General features: G+C 37.9%; 1 protein-coding gene across 9 annotated transcripts in view; it reads right to left on the minus strand.

Annotated features, from left to right (window-relative positions):
- The window catches only part of large2 (LARGE xylosyl- and glucuronyltransferase 2), a 157,218-nt gene that overhangs the window by 12,258 nt on the left and 131,242 nt on the right, over positions 1 to 13,718 (minus strand). For 7 of the 9 annotated variants that reach the window (XM_067389687.1, XM_067389683.1, XM_067389682.1 and 4 more), the window contains 3 exons: positions 6,428 to 6,617; positions 3,019 to 3,308; positions 2,383 to 2,465 (listed from right to left, as the gene is read on the minus strand). In XM_067389687.1, the coding sequence (XP_067245788.1) occupies positions 2,383 to 2,465; positions 3,019 to 3,308; positions 6,428 to 6,527 (473 nt within the window). In that variant the 5' untranslated portion in view covers positions 6,528 to 6,617. Of the gene's footprint in view, positions 1 to 2,382; positions 2,466 to 3,018; positions 4,800 to 6,427; positions 6,618 to 13,718 lie in introns of those variants that run through there. The other 2 variants (XM_067389678.1, XM_067389688.1) reach the window with 2 other exon arrangements.

Raw genomic sequence — 13,718 nt, forward strand, 5'->3', positions numbered from 1 at the left:
TCAGGTTTTATATGAATGCATAAGGTAAAGTCTATATTTTAGGTCCATTTTGGGGGGGGTTTCACCATTTCTGATGACTATTTTGTCTGGATTCACTACTTTATTTTGAATGATCCTGTGGTGTGACAATATATGAAGAGTTCAGATGCAAAAATCTGTCTTTTCTTGTAAATGAGCATTTTTTTTTTTACCAGCAGGCTCCTATGTTTAGGTTCAGTAATTTCACTTAAATAGAAATGAAAAAAGGTTATTAGTGAGTTACTGAAAAGTCCAACTCTTTGGACAACAAAACATAGTAAAATGTCAGTTTCTGTCAGTTTTACAGCAGCGAAAGGAACACTGCTGTGTTTATTTACTAATCGCGAAATCCTGTCATTGCCACTGTAACGAAACATGGATGAAACATGAGAAAAACTTGCAGCTCTACAATTGAATGCCGGCTCATACGCACACGTCATTCATCTTGAAATCATATGATTCGATTGGTTCTTCTGTGGACTTAGATGCTTTTGCTGACAAAGGGAAGTGGCGGTTAGCAGTTTCTGCCAATGAACTGGTATTTCTAAATGGACTGAAGCTAAGATTTAGCGGATTTGAAGTGAAAGTATTTGATGAACGTAGGCTATATATGTGCGGAGAGCATTCGCTCAATATCATTATCTCATTTTTGACAGTAGTGGAGTTTAGCGGCTATTGCATCTGAACTCTATGTAATTTACAGACAAAAAATGTGACAATATGTGTACTTCACAGTATTAAGGACTTTAACCTTATTTGAAACTGTGAAATTGTGAAATTTCAGGTCAAACAAAAATTATAAAATTTACAAGAGAATAGCTAAATCCCAGTTGTTATTCTTTTATGCTTTTGCATACTTAAGATTCCATACACGACACAGCTTTATATATTACCGCACAATATACCATCATATTGCTATTTATTTACTATTATACTGTATACTGGTTGTATACTGGTTGACAAACGTTCTAAGGTGTGCAATTATTTTCAGGGAAACGCACAGCTAAATTAGTTCCAGGCAAGTTACAGCAAGTTCAGTTACAGCAAAAGAACCAAAACCCACAACAACACTGACCAAGAATATAAATATAGTAAACAATATTATAAAAACAACAAATAATTGTTTTTCACACTTTAGATTAGGGTCCAATTGTTACTGTTAAAGGTGCTAAAGAGGATCTTTTCTTCGACTGAGAAACCAAAGATTGTTAGTGAGTTTTCGAGGGAAGGCCTCCCAAAACTCGTGCACGAGTATTGGAACACGAGTGTTTACCACCGGCATTTGCTGTGTCGTGTTAGTGGATTCATTATGTCGGACTCACCGCAGGTAACTCATAATCTGCAGTTGTTACTCCTGTCTCCTGACAAAAACATTGCATGCGGCGCCTGTGGAGTGTGGAAAGTTACTGGAGCGCGCAGCCGCGCACGTCTCTCACAAGGAACGTCACGGCAGTGATTGACAAGCCAGAGGGCCAATCGTTTACACAATGATCACGTAAACGATTGGCTGATGTTTTTAAGGCCCTACCTCGTGCACAGATGATGTATATTAATATTATTCCTTTCAGTGCACCTAATAAATAGTCTTTTATCGGTTAGTAAAGACAGTTTCAAGTAATATTGCAAAAATGTATAAAACAAAACATCCTCTTTAGCGCCTTTAACTAACAGTTAACTTGGACTTTATCCTCAATAAACTAATTACTGCTTATTAATAGTTAGGAAGGTAGTTGTTAAGTTTAGGTATTGGGTAGGATTTGGGATTTAGAATATGGTCATGCAGAATAAGGCATGAATATGTGCTTTATAAGTACTAATAAACAGCCTATATAGTAATATGCATGCTAATAAGCAACTAGTTAGTAGTGAGAATTTTACCCTAAAGTGTTAGCAATTATTTCCTTTTTTTTTGCCACAAAATAATGTTTTATAATGTACAGAAAGCACATACTCTATTCCTCCCACTCTCTCTCCCACACACACACATATATACAGTACGGACACACACTCGCACATAAATGTGGTGTCAGTGCTGCTCTGATGATATTATCAGTAAAATAGTTTAGCAACATAAAAGCTGCATGACATTTCTCACTAGCGACATTTCTCTCTTTCTAACAACTGCATTAATAACTAATCTGATAACTGATAGTCTGCTATCAATGGCTCAAGCCTCCATTACTAGCTCTATAATGATGTTTTGAAATTAGCAATGGAGGCATGGGATGAGATGCGTAAGAAATTAGTCCTACACACAAGAGCGTTTCAAGGACAAAAACCTGACTCATGTCTTGACATCTGAACAATATAGTATAAGTGTAGTACAATTATTCCTTACTTAATTTCGCTGTCCTTGTTTCTTACCTGTGGAACAGGATGGATTTGACCAGAGTGACCACGTCCCGACTGGCATTGTGACCCGCACATACACATGCCACGTGAATCAGCTGTGTGTGGAGAGAAGAGCCAATGTTTCAGATTGGATTGAAGAATTTCAGCTTTGTTAAAGTATTCTTGAGATTCATTGTGTGGTCTGTGTAGACTTTAAACAGCTTATACCATGCAGCGGCCCCTCCAGAAAGAATCTGTACACATATGCCACACTAAAAAGTATACAAATGATGTTGCAATTAATATAAAACATCAACCTACAGTGGCATCTGCCAACATGATGATGATGATGCCAGTGCTTTCCACAGAACTAACTTTACTTTTTGGATCCTTTTTGCTATTAGTTTTAATCAATTGGTGTTGAGGTATATGAAATATATGTTTCCAAACATGTTTTGATTTCATTTAGGACCATACATCTACTGTATTCTTCAACTTATCAAACCTGCTTTTGAAAAGTGTTTCTGAAAGTTTTTTTTTTCCATTTGGAAATTCCACTTTGTTTAATATTTTGTTGCCTCATGCAAGCGTCCAAATACTTTGTGGGGCTGGCGTATGTTTCTCTACAGATTTATTCTCACATCTGACAGGATGTATATTCCATCTAACCTCACACTTCTCCGCGGTGGGCGAGCGAGAACACTCGCTGTGATTGGCCCGTTCCTCCGCTGTGTTCTCCACGTCCTCTGGACCGGTGTCTGCCGATGCCACCCACTGCTGGTTGCCATAGTTACCCTCGGCAGGCTGGGCAGCCAGGCCCTGCGATTGGCTCAGCTGGAGTCGGATCTGCCGGTTCTCTTCCTCCACCTCTCGAACCCGCGATGCCAGGACATCCCGTTCCAGCAGTCGTGCTTCTGTAGATTCCACCAAGCATGCGGAGAGGAGCAGGGAACGCCCGTCTGATACGGCACAACAGATTTCATTTATTTCGAGTGATCTTGACAGATTACACCCCAGAGATAGATGGATGAGAGGTAAGGAAATAGGAAGCTTGAGGTGAATTTGCAGAGAGACAATATACGTGAATGTCATTCAGATTTAAGACAGACTCCAAGAGTATCTCAATCTACACATTGCTCTCTGCTAGAATGATTAAAGTAGCAGAAAATTGGTTGTGATCAGAGAGAACAAAGTAACAGGCATCGAATTTATCAGAACGATTTGATGGATTTTCTTGCATTGTGCTCATGTATAAGTGCAGATCACTCATCCCTGTTAACCAGAGTTGGGTCTTACTGAGCGTAACCATGTCGTTTCTTATCCATTATCCATTAGCATTCACATTCATCTCAGGCTGTTGGACACAGCAACCCTGGAAGTATGTGATACGAAATCTGCATTTTGCTTTTGGGCCCTCGGTTCTGCAACCAGGTTGCTTTGAGCCAATCACCTGAGCTGTAAATGCCATGTGATTAATGACTCTAGAGCCACAGGAAAATGATGTGCAATGACAAAACCACATTAACACACACGGTCGCTTCACTGCCGTCTATCCTGAGCTGTGATGTCAAAAGGCAGCAGGCGGAGAAAAGTCTATTTCATGCTTTTATGAGCACTCCAAAAACTACAGTATATAATCTATCATTATGAGGTTATTCTACGAAACCCTCTTATTAAAATAATGTACTATTTCAAAAAATAGAAAATGGCAGGAAGTGAACTCTGCAAAGACAAGTAAATAAACCCTTTTTAAAATGTCAACCCTGTTACAAAGATTTTGTTTAGTACGCAGCTGATAAATGAAAAGGATTATTATTATTTTTTTTAAATATCAGTATAAATTTCAGCTTCCAAAAAGCAACATGTAGTGCAGCAGTTCTGAAGCTTGATTTATACTTGACGCGTCCGCTAGTTCGCTAGGGTGTAAGCAGGCAAAACGTCATGGCGGCTTCGCACGAAACCCATTTTGCGTGGTGGTGTGCACAGGATTTTTTTGTAACTTTACGTGCGGCTCCTCATCCGAAGATGCACCACATCGAGATGATTCTTGCTGAGCAGGTACATCTGTACCGGCATCTCACAGGCATCCGGTTTACACTTATCAAAATATTGCATACATTTAAAAAATGAGCTTGCAATTGCAGAAATAAGCCTTTTTAATGAAAATAAAGGCCCGTCAATGAAATTAAATAGAAATGTTTAATGAAATTAGAAAAAGAGATCGTTGTTTAATGTTCTCATATCCATTTTATTCTAATGTCACATGTAATAATTTCAAGGATTACTGGAATTTACACGATTCTTTGGTTCTTTTGTTGTGTAGGTTTGGTGAAGTGTATATGTATGTGTGTACTTTCTTCTCAACACTGCTTCCTGATGGTTTAGAGAACAATTACTCTGTCGCCCTCTGTCGTTTCAAAAAATAGTACAATGGCAAGTGCGTTAAAGGATTAGTTCACTTCATAATTAAAATTTCCTGATAATTTATTCACCCCCATGTCATCCAAGATGTTTTTGTCTTTCTTTCTTCAGTAAAAAAGAAATTAAAGTTTTGAGGAAAACATTCCAGGATTTTTCTCCATATAGTGGATGGGTTAAAGGTCCAAATGTCAGTTTCAGTGCAGCTTCAAAGGGTTCTACACGATCCCAGCCGAGGAATAAGGGTCTTATCTAGCGAAACGAATGTTTTCCTCAAAAGCCTTAATTTCTTTTCGACTGAAGACAGTAAAACATAAACATCTTGGATGACATGGGGGAGAGTAAATTATAAGGAAATTTAAGTTCTGAAGTGAACTAATCCTTTAAGTACAAACGCCTCGTCCGCTTGGAGAGGAGACTCACGCTGTGGAGCCAGGCGAAACTATAAATCAGGCTTCAGCCTTTTGACTCAAATACCCCTACAGGCTAATAACCCCTTTGTGATTCCAGAAAAAAAAAAAAAAAAAAAAAAAAAACAGAGGAGATTCTGCTGGAAAAAAGAGAAGGCAACAGAGCTCGTAATAAAACATGAACCAACATGGGCTTGGCTTTCCAGAGACGGTGATAACTGAGGGATTTGAAATGTTGTAAAAGCCACGCGGAGATGGCGTTTTTATTACTCAACAGGTGAGTAAGGTATTTTATTGAACAGATAAATTGCCATGTAACTGAGTACACTGTAAAGCATTATCTATTGTGTCACGCAGAGCCGAAGCACAACCAAACCAATGTTCTTCTACAAAATGTATGCAGTTTGGTTTTTAACCACTAGAGGCCCAAAAGTTACCTTTAAATAACTGAAATATTAAATTAAATCACAGGGTGTATTTCAAGTAAATATTTTTTTCTGAATGAAAATAAACCTTTAATGAAAAGGTGTTTTCTTAATATATTTTATAAGTAGTGCTTTACAAAAATATGCAACCACTTTTGTACAGGCCATGTTGTATTGGGAAAACAATCAAAGCTGAAGGGGTTTCAGCCACTCATACCTTACTGCTTAAATACTCATTCAACTTGATATAGCACAATTCAGTGCAATGTATTAATACTTCAAAGCATTCTTTGAAATAAAGTGTAAAATGTTGCTTTCCAATGCACTCGTTTCCCAGAGATACATCTCTGCCTTTTATTTAAAGGATATGACAGGTCTTCTCAAACTCTTTCAGTCTTATGAATACTGATGATCATGTTCTGATAATCTCCCTTTCTGTGTGCTGCATAGGCCTATGTGTGCATACGTGGGACCTTTCTCAGATAGAAATAGAGATGTTCACATGCCAGATCGAAAGAAAGAGAACGCGCTTTTATAATGATTAGCTTTCTAAGATCTGGCTGCAGATCAGTTCTGTTATCAGCACTCCGCAGCGTTATTGTGCGTCTCTGAGGATGACAGACCCATCAGATGAGGATTTAAGCACACAGACCGAGATAAGACTGACTGACAGTCTCAACACCCAAGTCAACCCAGCTTAAGGGGAAAACTCTTTGTCGGTCCAACCTTTACATCAGAAAACAGAAAATGGGCCTGCGTCTGACTCATAGAGATCGTTTCTTTCCAGAAATCTAAAGATCTGACGATAAGTGCATTGATACTCACTTTCCGAGTTCCCCACAAGAAGGTAAAACCAGGTGAACAGGATGACGAAACTCAGAGACACCACCAGCAACTTCAGCTTCCCTCGGCAGGGGCAGAGCATCCTGGGATTGTGGAGGACTGGGAGGGAGGATTGGATGGAGCGATCAGGTTGGGCTTACTCTTACACTGGTCTCCTGCAGCATCCTTTCTTCTGGAGGAGAGAGAGAGAGAAAGAGGTAATTTGTTAGTAATGCACAGGCCCATGACACAATGTGAAGCGCCACACAATTGGAACACCTGTCAATCATAGACCTCTAGACATCCACTGCCCCTTGCATGTTGGTTTCTTCATTTTTTTTGGAGTACAATGCATAAAATGTCCCCACTATCTGACAGATATCACTGACATAGGTGTAATGCATATGTGACAGCCCTAGACTCTGTAAATAGCCAAAAAAGCATTAGGGGCCAAATGGAAAACTAAGAAACTCTCTGCCTGTCAGACATTTTTTGGTTGATATTATGGAACTTGGTGGAGTTGCACCAGATGTATATAAATTCTTACTGAAATTCCAATGTGAAGTCCAAGTTAGAGGCTTAGCTACTAGCTAGTTAGTAACTAACTCTGTATTTTATCTAGTTGGACCGTTAGTTCTTCAAGAGTTAGTTCACCCATAATACTATCGTACTGTGTGCTGATCAATGTTTATATGTGAATAAAGTCCTAAAATACATCTTTTCATTATATAAAGTCTTGATTATGTATCTTCTGAAGACTTGAATTAAACCACTTCATTCATATTGATTTATTTTACGATCTTTTGAAGAGTTTTGCATGGATAGACTTTCAACTGAGTGACAGAAATCTCTCATATTCCATTCAAAATATCTAAATTAGTTTTTCGAAGATGAACAAAAGTTATATGGGTTTGGAATGAGATGAGAGTGAGTAAAGGTCTTTGCACGCTGAGTTGCACATGTCATCCTAAATATTTGTCACGCACAGAAACCTTGCACACCGAGTCCGATGGGTATTAATTCATCCGTTGTAAAAAAAATTGCAAAACAATACAAAATGTGAGGATGTGAGGATGGTTTTGCTGTCCTCTCTCTACTTAAAAAGAGAAAAAGAAAGAGGAAATATTGGGTCCATCCAATCCTGAGACTGCGTAGAGAGGAAGGAGAGTTCCACCTCCTTATCAAGGAGCTGCGGGAATATCCTGAGAGATTCAAAGTTTACTTCAGGATGTCAGTGGCTCAGTTTGATGCTTTGCTTGCGATACTGGAGCCACATATTAAAAAGAAGACCACCAATATGTATTTTTTTTATTACACTTTGTTTGCCATACAGTACTTTGTGCTGTAGACAAAGTGGATCAACTAGTCAGACGCCATTTTGGATACTGGTTTTCACTTGTACGGTGGCTCTGAGTGTTCAAAACACCTCTCAAAATGCTTGCTTGGGATGCAAAAAACATTTCGGAGGCAGTGTGTTAACATGATTGACACAACATGAGGTCGTACCTATTTTTTAATATGTAAAAATTTTGGACTGCTTTAATGATGACATTTCTGGGTGAACTATGATTAAAGGCCATGATACACATCAAAGAACTGGCAATGAAGAAGTTGTCGCATCACGTCGCATGCGTCTGAGCCAAAAAGTTGCCCTTGAACACACCGCAAAGACTACAGCCAATAGCTAACCAATGCATACACTCATCACTTTTGCGGTTCTTCTTGTACACTGGTTCATAAAGCTGAACAGCCAATAAGAGTGATCTGTCTGACTGCCCGATTCATCATGCTCAATCAGCTAAAAAGCCACAGACGAGGTCTGACTACTGCCAACGGTAAGGAACACACTGTAAAAACTGAGCTGACATATGCTCAGCCAATGCCTGATCTTGACCAACGGATGACCGATGAATTGTAAGTTGTAAGCTCTCCATAAAGAAATGCTAATTCTCATAATTTAATGATCCAATAGCAGCCTTCAAATGTGTGAGCAGAAGTTGTGTTGAAATTTCAGTTTATCCTTGATTCAGAATGTTTTGATTAGCACCACAGAGCTGCAGTATTTACATTTTTGAAAATGAATATTTTGAATATTTATTGAATATTTATCTCTCCATATTAAGGTGAGATAGAAGAAATTAAGCGCTTCACCATCTAAAAAAATATTTGGGCTAATTATCCCTTGATCTACCAATAAAAGTCTAACACTCTCAACACATTTTATCATATTTAAAATCATTCCACAGAATTTATTTCCAAAATCAGTGAAAATCTGATAATACATCAGTAAAAATTCCCAGGTTTGACTTTCATCAAAGCTTCTAAACACAAATATACAGTATAATGCATTCAGCTGCCCTATAAAAGCGGCAGTACGGAAAGACAGATATTGCAGGTATTGGTATAATAATAAATATCGATCTGATGTTGTTTTCTCTCGTCGTGCAGTATTGTGTCTGCATTAAAAGCGTGACAGGCTTCCACTCCTGGCTTTTGGCTGGTCCAGAGCAACTCTCTGTAAGCCTTTTTGCACGCCACTTTAAGGCACGCATTCATGTCTGTGTTCACGCCACGTGGGCAACACGACAGCCATTGTTTACACCACTCTTAATTAAAGATTGAGCCGTGGGAGGCTCTCCATCACCCCAGCAGACGCAGATTAACAACAGAAAAAAAGAAAAAGAGGGAGAGGGAGTGGGAGAAAGGAGACAGTAAGAGAGACAAAATCGTCTTTGTTTTATTATGAGCTTAATTAATCACGCTTCTGTATAATTAGACATACGCCTGCAGGAAACAAGATTGGATGCTGACAGTAATAAGCAAACAAATAAATTAATAAATAAATACATACATACATAAATAAAAAATAAAAGATTGACAGACAGACAGACATCTTGACAGCGGGTGTGCCTTTTTTTTAATTATTACCTTTCTCCTCCTGGGATTTTGGAGGTGGTATTTCAGGTGCTGACTGCGATGGCTTTCATATGTTCATTAATGATTGCTTATCTCACACAGCTGCAGTTCTAGGCATTTTTTTTTTTTTTTTTTTTCTGCTGTTCAAAGCTTATTTATATTTTGGGTTTATTATTTATTTATTTTGCCATCCTGTGTAATGCCATGCTGTTATAACATTTTAAAGACGCAACGAAACCAAAATTGTCAATCAATCATATATTTATAAGGGCAATGCATGCATTAGTTCACCCAAAAATGAAAACTCTGTCATTAATTACTCACTCTCATTTTGTTCCAAACCCATAAGATTTTTGTTTATCTTCAGAACACAAATTAAGATCTTTTTGATAAAATCTGAGAGCTTTCTGTCCCTCCATAGACAGCTATATGGAACTGAAACTCAAAGAAACTCAAAAGAGATTGTAAAACCAATCCATATGAATTTAGTGATTTAGTCTAAATTTTCTGAAGAGACTTGATCGCTTTTTATAATGAACAGATTTAGGCTTTTACTCACATATTAACATTGATCAGTGAACATAAACAGAAGCTCAACCGAACCTGTTTGAACCATGAGAACAAACCTCCTGAGGAAGCTCAAATGTGCTGTGTAGCACAAGAATGAACCTCACTGGTTCTCGAGCGTCATGCAAACATGCTTGAGCTTCTGTTTACCACAACTGATGTGTGCACTGATAAATGCTTATATGTGAATAAAAGCCTAAATTCAATCTGTTCATCATATAAAGTCTCTTCAGAAAATTAGGACTAAACCGCTCAATTCATATGGATTAATTTTACGAATTCTTTATGAACTTTGTGAAGCATCAAAGTGTCAGTTGTGTAGCTGTCAATGGAGGGGCAGAAATCTCTGATTTCATCAAAAATATCTTCACTTATGTTCCTAAGATGAATGAAAATCTTATGGGTGTGGAACAACATGAGGGTGAATATTTAATGACAGAATTTTCATTTTTGGGCGAACTAACCCTTTAAGGTACAATGGATTATAGTTCTTCATTGTAATACATTAGTTAGGCCTATATTGTAATATTAATTCTGTAGTAGTAATAAATATTTCATAGATACACTCTAAAAAATGCTGGGTTAAAAACAATCCAAGTTGGGTTGAAATTTCATCCAATCAAATGCTCTCTACGATAAGAATGTCCCGCACTCTAGTAGCGTCACTTCTGTCAAACCTGAACTTTCACGACATCTGAATTTAAAATTGGCAAAGTAAGCTTACACACCAACCCTTAAAATTTGTCTTTAATGCACTGGTTCTCAATCCTGGTCCTGGCACCCCACCTCTCTGCACATTTTGTATGTCTCTCTTATCTGATGCACAGTTCAGTTCATGGAGCTCCTCGTAATGAGCTGATGATTTGAATCAGGTGTGTTAGATAAGAGAGACACACAACATGTGCAAAACAGTGGGGTGCCAGGACTAGAATTAAAACCACTGATTTAATGAATAGCTCATACCAAAATTCTAATTGATTTATCAAAAAATTGATAAAATATTGTTTAAATGTATGTTTTAGGATTCATAAAATGCTACACTCTAAAAAAAAAATGCTGGGTTAAACACAACCCAAGTTGAGTTGAAAATGGACAAACCCAGCGAGTGGGTTGTTTTAACCCAACGATTGGGTTAAAAGTTTGCCCAACTATCTGGGCAGTTTTATTTAACCCAACTATTGTTTAAATGACTATATGGCTGGCTTAAAATGAACCCCAAATAGGTTGGAAATTACAAATCAGACATCAAAATTAAAAATAATAATCAAAAGGTGAACGTTTATTAATAAACAATTTAATAAATGTTTATTTCCAACATACTTTGAGTTCATTTTAAAGGGTTAGTTCACCCAAAAATGAAAATGATGTCATTAATGACTCACCCTCATGTCGTTCCAAACCAGTAAGACCTCCGTTCATCTTCAGAACACAGTTTAAGATATTTTATATTTAGTCCAACAGCTTTCTGTCCCTCCATTGAAAATGTATGTACGGTATACTGTCCATGTCCAGAAAGGTAATAAAAACATCATCAAAGTAGTCCATGTGACATCAGTGGGTTAGTTAGAACTTGCTGAAGCATCGAAAATACATTTTAGTTCAAAAATAACAAAAACTACGACTTTATTCAGCATTGTATTCTCTTCCAGAATCCTTTCCATTGAATTGATTTCATTGAATCCTTTCATCTGTCGGCGTTGGTAATGCACTTTTACATGGTTGTTTTTGGCGATTAGGACATTCGCGACATGCACACTTATGCACCATTTAAAAAAATATAGCAATACCAAAATACAAACAATGTAGAATAGCTTGAATACAGCGTGCGTCTCCCTCAGACTGTAAACGGATAACACGTCAGCAGCGTCACTGCGGAGTCGTGAACCCGGATTGACAACAGACCTGTAAGAGAATACAATTCTGAATAAAGTCGTAGTTTTTGTCATTTTTGGACCAAAATGTATTTTCGATGCTTCAACAAATTCTAACTGACCCTCTGATGTCACATGGACTACTTTGATGATGTTTTTATTACCTTTCTGGACATGGACAGTATACTGTACATACATTTTCAATGTAGGGACAGAAAGCTCTCGGACTAAATCTAAAATGTCTTACGGGTTTGGAACGACATGAGGGTATTAATGACAGAAATTAATGACAATGACATTAATGACATAATTTTCATTTTTGGGTGAACTAAACCCTTTAAGCAAGCAGTGCAGTAATTTTTAAACAATAGTTTATTTAAATAAAACTACCCAGCAGATTGGGCAAACATTTAACCCAACCGTTGAGTTAAACAACCCAATTGTTGGGTTTTTGCATTTTCAACCCAACTTGGGTTGTTTTTAACCCAGCATTTTTTAGAGTGTATCTATGAAATATTTATTACTAATTAAACACACTACAAACCCTAAATCTCCCTCTGTGTTCCTTGGATTAAAGAAAGACAGATTTGAAATGATCTGACAGAATTAATTAACCCTTTAATCAGTGATAGCTAGCATCAACAGGCTGATTTAGTCTACTGCTTTTCTGTACTGTGTACAACCCTTCTGACTGGTAGTGCACAGTGACTGCAGTCAGAATGTTTATTTGTGTGTATTGTTGGAATCTGAGCTTGGATTGAGCTGTGCTGTGTGGTCACCACTGTAATTGATAAATGATGTCCTTCATCACCTGACTCTGCTGACACCACCTTTGTTTGTTTGTTTGTCTGTTATGTATGGCACTCTCGCACACTCAAGGCCACCCTGAGCTCTTCACCGCTCTTTAACAGATTACAACCACCCACACACACACTTGCCACGGCTGCAAAAACACTCTCTCAAACTTTAGCGATGGATAACCAAGTATGTGCGGCTGGAGAGAAAAAAAAGAGAGAAGCAGAAAATGTGCCAAAAGAGTTTGTGTGAACTACATTAAGTGCTAGCACAGTATGTGAGTCTACTCATCTTGAGTCAAAGCTGTCTGAATGAAGAAAAAATCAGTTAGAATAAAGCATAAATGAACTTGGTGGGACTCCATTAAGAGAATGCAGTGTAGACACATAGTTGACCTTCATTAATGGGCCTTGTGAAATGTAACCTCAAGCAATTAACCCAGAGAAGCCATTTCTGGAGTGCATTCTGCAGCCTTTTCAAAACCAACAATATTGCTAAAAACTTCTCTTCATTACACAGACAGAACTCATACTGACAGGGATACAAAGAGGTTAACTAGAAAAAATGTACTGACTGTCTCCTTCAGTCAAGCATAACGTATAATTCAGTCACCCGCGATTGACCAATGACTCAATGTGACTCTTTCGTTCATCCATCAAATATCTCCATGGGTCAATTATGTGACTCTTTTTTTTGTTTGCAGATCTACTACTTTATTTTTAGAAGCCAAGCACCAAAGATGCTTTTTCCGTTTCCGCTTGGGAAGTCTATGGCAGCCCATAGAACAACTTGGGGGAAAGTTATGAAATTTGGCACACAGATAGAGGCCAGTTTGAACTGTGTCCATAGCAAATCTGGAGTCTCTAACTCAATCCCTCCAGCGCCACCAGCAGTCCAAAGTTGCACTCACGTTTATGCTAATAACTTTAAAACCGTAAGGGCTAGAAACAAAACGCATCATTTCAATGTCATTTTCTGTCATGAAAATTTTCCAATCTTCTTTTCGAACTCCTTCTATAGGCCATTGCCGTTGATCATCTTCAGACCATGGCAATAAAATGTTATGGAATTCAAGTCGATTTGCATTTGAAAAATGCACAAACAAATTTTATTTAGCGCTTCTGTAAATAGACGTGAGGCTGTAT

Source organism: Chanodichthys erythropterus, chromosome 7, assembly GCF_024489055.1.
Source record: "Chanodichthys erythropterus isolate Z2021 chromosome 7, ASM2448905v1, whole genome shotgun sequence".
In the NCBI taxonomy this organism is placed as follows: Eukaryota; Metazoa; Chordata; class Actinopteri; order Cypriniformes; family Xenocyprididae; genus Chanodichthys; species Chanodichthys erythropterus.